Raw genomic sequence first — 9,333 nt, forward strand, 5'->3', positions numbered from 1 at the left:
GATTCACAAAAGGCTACCCAGAGTGGCACTGGTGTTCCAGGGTTTAGATATTCCTGAAGAGAAAGTGAAACATATGGTGGGCTTGGCTCACCATGCATATCTATTTGAAGTGTAAGGCATTGTTTTCTATTCAGTAAATACTTCCATATAATTTTTATGTGATATAGTTGAGAAAGACAAATTTCAAATATTTTGAGAATCCCACCTGTGGTATACATCAGAGGTCAGCAAACTACACCCAAAGAACAAATCTGGCCCACTATCTGTTTTTGTAAATAAAGTTTTATTAGAACACTACCATGCCCATTCATTTATGTATTGCTGATGGCTGTTTTCATGCTACAACAGCACATTTGAGTAGTTGTAACAGAGATGGTATGAGCCACAAAGCTGAACATATTTGTTATCTGTCTCTTTACAGAAAAAGTCTGTCAACCACTTGTAAATATTTTACATTAGTAACAAACCTATCTATCACCAAAGATACCATAACTCCTTTTCTTTGTAACAATCACATAATCCAGGATACATAAAATACATTTCTTTAGGATGAAATCTTATTGCCAAAGAATTTAAGAAAATATTTGTTCTTCAAATGCAGTATTTGTGTCTCAGATTTCCTTCCTAGAAATAAATTCCCACTTAAAAAAATATACACACATATTCAAAAAAGTGTTCTTTTATTATTTCTAGTAACATATATTGTATAAATACTCTATTTTTATATGCCCTTTTATAATCACGATATAACTTAAGAGTTTTATCATTAAAAAGAAATGTATAAAAATAAATATGTTATTATAGGCATTTATTACATACTACAGTCCTTCTTAGAAGGAACACACAGACCAATACTTATAAAGTACATACAATTCATAGTAACAGATTTTACTATATACATATGGAAAAAGTCATTCTCTTTCATAGTAGAAGAGCTGAACAGACATTCACCAGGATATGACTGTTGGACCAGCTGCTGGGGATGGACCTGCGACCCCTCAGTAGCCTCCCCACCACGAGACAAATGATCTCAGTGTCCCCAAACACTGGGGATCTGATTCTGCTCACCCTATTCTTGCTCTAGCATTACAGCATCTTCGTGTGATCTTGCTAACTTTTTTGAGACTCTCACATCAGCATTCCTAACACAGGCCCACACAAGGAAGAAAGGTAGGAGGTACAGAGCTCGGGCGCCTCCTCTAGTTGTTACCAGCACCCAGAACACCACTGCTGTTTTCCCCTTGGAGACTTAAGGCATTTTTACAAACACATGGAATGGTTTCTTTGTCCAAACAAATTCAAAAAGACACAGGAATGGCACAGAAAGGTAATGCTGGTGGGAGTCACTGGACACCACTAAATATATATTTTTCTCCATGGTGGCCACTCTTGAATTCTCAACCTTCGGTAGAGAAGGTGACATAAACATTCTCTGAAACCATCACAACCCTAAACCTTGCTGGTCAACGCTTTTTTTGTATTCCATTCTCCCTCCACTGTCAGTGAGGTTTTAAAGTGAGCCACACCTTAAACTAAGAATCTCATGTTTCTCCTGCTTTGTATTTCCCAACCCTCATGATACAAAGTATTGAATCAGTACCAGGGGACAGGGACTGTAACATCACCAGCAAGGTGTCCTGGATCCCTCCTGCCTTCTTGATTTCAGTGCCTCAGCCCTTCCTCACTTCATCCTTCCCTCCACACTAACCCTGCCTAACTGCATTCTGCCATCATGCAAAAGTCTATGAAATGTTTAGGTTTCTTCAAAGGGTCACAGCTCTCATGAGCCAGCACCCCCCCATCGTGGGACAGACACTGCAAGGTTCTCTTTTTGTAACCCTTCCCACAAGTCTTGGAGCACGGTGACCAATCCCCCAGCTGCCAGTGGGGACAGGGCAGGTCTGCACAAGGTCTGGTGCTGGCTGGCTTCACTTCCTTGGCACACTCGGAAGCAGGCTGCCCGTCGAGGTCTCGACACTCCACCAGTCTTCTCTGCCAACCCAGCCCACAGGACTTGGAACATTCGCCCCACTCTTCAATGACCCACTCTGAGAATGTAGGAATGGCATTGAAAGGTTCCTTCTTCTTCTTCACGAAATAGGTGTATTTGATTTTAGGCCTTAGGGCATTGCCCACCGTCAGGACCTGGATGGTCAGGGGCTCTTTGAGAGGGCTGAAGCTGCGAATTCTCTCCAGCGCCGCGGAGGAGCCACTGTACCTCAGGGCAGTACCCTTGTACGTAATGTCTTGCTCTAACGTGGACAAAGTGAAGTCACCGTTCAGGATGTACGTGCCGTCAGCAGCTTTAATGGCAAGAAAGCTTCCAGTATTTCTGGATCCTCTCTGATTCCGATGTTTCACTTCAATGTTGGTGGCTCCAGTTGGAATTGTGATAATATCATGATATCCAGGTCTGCAGGCAAGAGAAACAGAGGTAAAGATTAGATTGCTTATTCACTAGCTAATTATACAGCTTAATGGAAACCACGGGAATTACGTAAGGGTAAAATTTTTACCAAACCTATAAGAACTTATATCTAAATGACGCGCTCTTTGGGAGGATGGCATTTTAAAACTTACTTTGAACTAGCAACAGATCCCGAGACTTTCTTGCACGTAGATCCATTTCCTCCACAAATACCACATTTATCAAATTTCTTTTTGGAGTCTATAATGCGATCACAACCAGCTTTTACACACTGTCCTTGCACACAGACAGAGGTGGAATCTGGGCTACATGGAGTACCATCGACCACCTGAGGAAGGAAGAACACGAACCTGGTGTCACACAGTAACCAGGGAAGACATGAAGCTGTAACTATAAAAGTCTCCCTGTCAACGTTACACCTCTGGTTCCCTGACCATTGTGATAAGACAGTACTCTATATGTGTCATATACTAGCCTTCCCTGTCTTTTTTTACCCCACAATACATAGAGATATGCAAAAAAGTTACACATTTTTTGATTTGTTTATTGATCTCTTTCACTTCTCGCTAAGGTCAATGAAAGCAGAAGTCACTGTTAATTATTTTACTGCTGTATCCTCAGTGCCCAGAAAAATACCGGGCAATTGTAGGTGTTGAATAAATCACTTGCTAAATGCTCAATCTATAACTGGGGAATATTTTTACAGCCTATAGTGATAATGACATATTGGAAAACTCAACCAAATTCAATGCTAGTTTCTAACTCGACCAGGTTTATCCCCTCAGCCAAACAACGAAACAATGCTTCTTCTAGTTCAATATACGTTCTTACACACAAAAGGTATCAAAGCTCAGACTTCCATTTTAATAAGTCTGTTTACACATGCCACTGCTATTCACCCAGTAACAGGTACTTTGGACCATGCCTAAGCTTTTTTTCAAAAGCACTAAGTAGATGCCATGTTAATACATAATTTATCTAACCAGTAGTACAGGGCTCTGGTTTATAAAAGTAGTAACAAGCAAGTGCAAGAATCGTAAGTGCTGGATTCAGGCTTCATTCACAACTGAAAACAACACCAAACTTAAATCTGGAAGCTCCTGAGCTATCCAGAGGAAATGAATTCTAATTTTGCATTGAACGTGTTAATATACAAATTAAAAAAAGGCATATCGTAAGTTGCATGAAAGGTGACAAGCCAAGACCCTGGGTGTTAGACAAGAATTAAGTGACAAAGTTACTACCTTGGGCTGCAGGACAAAGAAGTAGCCAATGCCTTTGGCCTGGCAGATGAGCTTGCACCTGTCCTTTGGGGAGACTCCAGCATACTTGGGTATCCACTCCACTGCAGGCCCACTCCCGAAAGAAGCTTTGGAGAACTCGTTGTGTGCCTCACATTGTTCCTCTCTAAAGGTTTTTCCTGGAAGGAGAAGGATATGATGACATTATCTGCTTCCAGCCCTTAAGGGCCTCTTGGCAGGTACAGAGACATCTTTTCCACTCACTGCTCCTCACCGTTATTATCTGGACAGTCCTCGATGTTACAGGATCTGTATCGCACGCGCTTGCCTTCACAGTACTTCCCTCCATTCTTTGGGACTGGGTTGTCGCATTCCCTCATTGTATACTGAACACCTCCACCACAAGTTCTTGAGCAGTCTCCCCAGGGTCCCCATGGCCCCCAGCTTCCATGGACAGGACTCTAAATGAGAACACAAGTCATCACCATTAGATTTCTCTACAGAGACCTTAGGAAATAAAAGAGAATAATATGAGACAAAGAATCAATGATAAAAATAGTCTATCTGTGCCCTGTCCAAGAACAGAAATAAGGGTGTTTAATATAATGTCAGACATTTTGGGCATCACTGTGTTCAATTCTGAATTATAAAGGCACACATGCATGAGTAGAAAACTCACATCAAAGTGCTTCTTGTCGGTCTTGTTCACACACTTGCCATTGACACACCATTTCCCTTCTCCACAGCTGGTTCCATCTGCCCAAGGGAAGTGTTTGGTTTGGCACACCAGCAACCCGCCAGAGGTGCCCGTGCACCAGAGGGTTGTGCATGTGCTGGCAGCATCTGGGCAGTGTTTGGACTCCTCCCCAAACGTAAACTGGCACTGCCGGTTGGCATCATACAAAGTTCCAGGAAGATCAGAAGGGAGCTGTATGGGGCTCTGGGGCTTGTCCATCAAACATTCTCCTGCAAAGAAAAAGACCGACCAGTATTACATATCTAGTAAAAGAAAAATATTTATTGTAAGAGATAATTTGTAATAATGTGATTGGAAAGCTGTCACACTTTGGGGGAAGATGCCAGAGAGATTTAAATTAAGATATTCCCCATGGGTTATTTCTGCATTAACAATAACAGGAAATTATTGTTCTGCTCAATATTCAAATTAATGTATATCATGAGTGACTTGGCCAGAAGCACTATCTTTGGTTGGAATGAAGATCTAAAAACTGTACACTCTTGGCAGGGAAAGTAATTTGGAAGGAGGGAAAATATAAAGAAAAGAAAAGAAAAGGAAAGGAACTCGTTTAATTAGCACTCTCCATATGGAAGGCTGGCGTCCATCTAGAGAGCAGCTGGCGTGTCTCACCATGACCGTTATCCAGAAATGAGGTAATCATGCAGGCACTGCAGGCAGACCAGGGCTGGCTGCGGTCCAAGTTGGAAAGCATTGACGCCATCATGTGGGAATCCTGGTTGACACCATTCAGGCTGGCACACTGCTTGGCATCATCATGTGGCATGTTAAACACGTGGCCTTAAAGAAGCAAGCCGAAACCCACATTAACAGTAGGTCAATTTGTAGCATTTTATTTCCTAACGGGGATTTGTCTCAAAATGATACTTTTAAAGGAGAAAAAAAAATTTTTTTTGGAGACCATGTATTTTGGAAACAATGTCTACTTTTCACAGAGTATAAACAAACAGGTAAAAGTTCCAAACTTCCACAGCTCCAGCTATTTTATTTGTATTTTAATAAAGATGATCTTGTTTAGAGTAGTTGAAAAAATATTTTCTGCAATTTCAAAGAAGCCCTGGCACCTAAAAGAGCAACAGAACTTGGAGACACTCTCTCTCAAATTAATATATTGTTGAACTATCTGAATTCACAAATTGGGCTTAACTCTTACTCTAGGACAGAGTTACCTAATTCATGGGCTGTGGTGAAGGCAGCTTGTAAGCCATCATCTTCTATGACGGAACAGCTCCTGCTGGGATCACATATAGTTCCAACATCGGCCATCCCAAGAGTATCACAGGTCTGGGTCCCACACAGGTCCTATAAAGAGCAAAGGTAAGTATATCCTTATTACTAGGAACATAGTAGGCATTCTGGGATCCTTGTGGGCAGGCAGTTATCATCACATATGTTTTAGAGCATGTACATTCAGTATTGTTGAGTTATTCTTTTAGGAGTACTGTACTCTGTGTGACGCCAATCAAGATCTGTCCTAATGCTATTAAAACAGGACTGTGAACCTTGAGATATCAAAGAAGAAGATTGACCATACTAGCCAATTTAAAAAATGTAAGTGCCAAAACTGGTGAAATGCCTTACAGATATTTATTACAAATCAGACTCCCAAGAGGCTCCTATGTGATTGGTACTGTCTTTCTCTCACCTGTCTGGTGAAAAGAATTGCTGTGTCATAGTGCTCGGTATCTCGGTCACTGGGTGGGTTGTGCTGCTTCTGCCAGTTGCAGAAGTTACGGAGAGTGAGGGCAGCGTTGGAAGTCACTTCTGGCCCTTTCTGTTCCTCATAGATGACCAGGATCTTCACAACCACCAGGCTAACCGAATTCCGAATGCTGGGGTGTTTGTACAATCTGGCTGCCACTGAGAACAAGGTGAGAAGGTAATTCTTCAGGCCACTGCCGTGGAACTCTGCCATCGACTGGTCGGCCACAAGCATGGTTTCCACATAACGGGGGCTGGACACAAATCGCTTCTTTCTTATGCTTCCACTTCCTGTAAAGAAACAAGAAAGATAGTTTGCTCAGGAACAGGCTAGCCAAGAATAGTCACCTTCACGAAGTATATAAGGAAAGCCTAACCAGTCAAATCAAATAAAACAAAAATACACCCGGAACAACAATAACAAATATATTTGCATCTTCTTTCTCTCAAAATGTTATTTTAAAGTTTTCTCCTTTAAATAAAAGGGCCATGTGTTCCTCTGAGAGGTCAAGCTTTTAAAATGTTTTATTTTTTATTTACTTAGTAATTCTTTTGGTGAGCAGGACGTTTTCTGTCCTTTTTTGAAACCCTACCATTAAAACAGGCATTATATTGGGTGATGGGTATACAGCATAATCGACTGTCTAATGATGTGGATGGAGATGTTTGCTCTAAATCTACATACTCTGATTGACCAATGTCACCCTGCTAAATTTAACTGTCTAAGTAAATAAATAAATAAATTTAAAAAAAGAAAAAGAAAAAAGAACAGAGCATTATACACATCATCCTGCCCAGCTGTAGTAAAATTTGGAGCAAGGGCAGCAGGCAGAGAGGCCCTGAGTCACTCTTTCACAGGCCAGGACTCAAATCCTGAATGAGATCATCAGGCTCCACGTGGAAGGCTCAGGGCAGGGCTGGGGCCTCAGCCAAGGGGCTGGGCCTCAAGGAATCTCAGCCTGCACTGCTCCGAAATCTCATTCCAGGGCTCCCTGGAGTACACTACTGCTGCCAAATCCAGGCACAAAGACCACCCACTCTGCCGTGCAGCCTATTGCCCCACGCCACTGCCCCAGGGAAATAAACTCCCGCCTCGGACCACGTACCGCATTTGATCATTTAGAAAAAAGCCCTTGGACTTCTGAGGTTCGGCCCACAGGGAACTGGGCTGTAACTACGTAACTGTTTCGACAGAAAGTACAGGGGAAAGTGGAGAATTCTAAAACAAAGTACATGAACAAATTAAAGAGGAATAAAGACACTAAAGTGAGAGAATGAAAAGAACTGGACAGTAAGTATTGCACACACAGAGTCAGGGGAAGTCGTAGTGGGGTCAGTGGTGACTAACACAGAAAGCAGAGTTATGGCCGCGAGAGGGAGCGCAAACTGGAAGGCCGGGTGGGAGGCGCGGGGAGGCGGGGCAAGCTGGGCAAAGACCTCCCAAGCAGTTTCTGCTGAGGGGCCTCGCTGCCCCAACCCGGTCGGGGTCGGCCTCCTAAATGGAGAAGGGAACAGGGGCCAATTGACGAGAGATCGTAGCACAGCCGTGCAATCTCGCGGGCTGCACATTCCCAGGTCAGCATTGCTCATCTGCTCTCCATCCCCGCCCTCCTTTGCGCACAGGGTGCGCGCACAGGCAGCGGTTACAAAACTACAGCAAAGTTGCAACGTAACCAAAGAACACATGCATGATCGTAAAACAAAATTAAAAGAATGAAAGAAGTTGCACACGTTCACATATCGACTAAAGTGGAATGAGTTGGATTACCAACTTTCCCCTCCTAGTCCAAACGCTTCGCCTTGGTCAGCAGAAAATCGTTGATTTGTCTGTTCTTTTTTGATCATTCATTATTCAGGCGAACGTAATTAAGTGTTCTAGCAGGACTTAACGCCTCATCCTCCACACCAGGTCTCCCTCCTAACTGCAAACAGGAGTCTTACTCTTAAGTCGCATTGCACAGCGAAAGTGGAGAAAAGGAGATGAATAGAGAGAAAAGTGTAATTCTTCTGGGACTGATACCTGTTGGCTGCCCCACGCGCTGCGGCACTGGGTCCCTCCGCTGTCCCAGTGTCTGGGTGTCCTCGTTCTCTGGCCCCGCGCCCCTCGCGAACTGAGTCTGGTCGTCCATAACCCCGCACTTGGTGCCGTGTCCCCCCCGCCGCCTCCGCCGCAGGAGATGGAACTGGGGCCGCGCCGGCTGCTCCTCCCCGACCGCAGCTGGGGTGAGGCGCACCGTGGCGGCGGCAGGCGCGGGTTGGATGAAGTACTCAGTGTCCTGGAAATAGAAGGCTCCGCGCACGCCCTCGCAGAGGCTGAGTGCCGCGGCGGAGCCGGGGTCGCCGTTCACCGTGCCAGAATAAAAGCAGTGCGCCAGGTCGCCGACGGGGTCGGAATTCCAAGCGTCGGACTCTGGTCTGCGCCCCATGGTCTGGAGCGTGAAGCTGGGCGCCAGGAAGCCGCGGTCCCGTTGCAACTCCAGGCTCAGCTGCCCGCCGAAGGCGTCCAGGCGGAGGTATGTGTTTCTGTGTCCCGGGACGTTCTCCACCGCTGGCAGCACCAGCTCCTCGTCCTCCTCCGCGGGGCGCCCGTGCGAGCCCGGCATGACCAGCAGCGCTGCGGCCCCCGCAAGCAGCAATAGCGGGCATGCCCGTTGCGGGCTCCAAGACCGCCGCGCCAGCTCCGCCTTCCCCATGTCGCCGCCTGCGGTGTGCCTTCGGAACCACGCGGGGACAGCTAGCTGCACCCGAGCCCCTGGAGGCACGGCGCCCCACAGCGCACTGAGCGAGGAAGCTATTGTTTGGTTCGGGAGCGTAGAGCCTCGCTGACTTCGCTCTGGTTGGTTAAAGTTAACAGTTACTATTATTCTTTGAAAGTTCGTGTAGAGCCGGCCTCAGACAGGGCTCGTGAAGTCACTTGGGAGGAGGCGCTGCAGTTCTGCCTGCGAACGGGAAGTTTCTCTTCCTAGCGCGGAGTTAGAGGCACCGCGCAACAGGAGCTGGCCGGGTGGCTGCTGCGGGTACAAGAAGCGCCCGGAGGCTTCCAGGGCAAGGGACACCGGGCCGCGCTAAGATCGGTGCCTAGAGCCCCTCTTCGGCCTCCGCTTTGACCTGGGTGCTGCTCGCTTTACGCAGGGCTCTGTCCTCTCGGCCCTTCTGCGCAACCTGGCTTAGAAATTGCCCATAGCTTGGAGCGGCTTTCCAGCGAG

General features: G+C 45.8%; 1 protein-coding gene across 1 annotated transcript; it reads right to left on the reverse strand.

The window, feature by feature from the left end:
* Nucleotides 1-515: 515 nt before the first annotated feature.
* ADAMTS1 (ADAM metallopeptidase with thrombospondin type 1 motif 1) lies at nucleotides 516-9,332 on the reverse strand. Its single transcript, XM_066259117.1, has 9 exons — nucleotides 8,148-9,332; nucleotides 6,072-6,418; nucleotides 5,596-5,728; nucleotides 5,039-5,206; nucleotides 4,349-4,635; nucleotides 3,944-4,130; nucleotides 3,673-3,848; nucleotides 2,581-2,756; nucleotides 516-2,413 (listed from the first exon to the last, which is right to left on the reverse strand). Exons 1-9 carry the CDS (start codon nucleotides 8,818-8,820, stop codon nucleotides 1,714-1,716), a joined length of 2,847 nt encoding a protein of 948 aa, XP_066115214.1. The 5' UTR covers nucleotides 8,821-9,332; the 3' UTR covers nucleotides 516-1,713.
* Between the last annotated feature and the right edge of the window lies 1 nt (nucleotide 9,333).

The sequence above is a fragment of the Saccopteryx bilineata genome, chromosome 2 (assembly GCF_036850765.1).
Source record: "Saccopteryx bilineata isolate mSacBil1 chromosome 2, mSacBil1_pri_phased_curated, whole genome shotgun sequence".
Lineage (NCBI taxonomy): Eukaryota > Metazoa > Chordata > Mammalia > Chiroptera > Emballonuridae > Saccopteryx > Saccopteryx bilineata.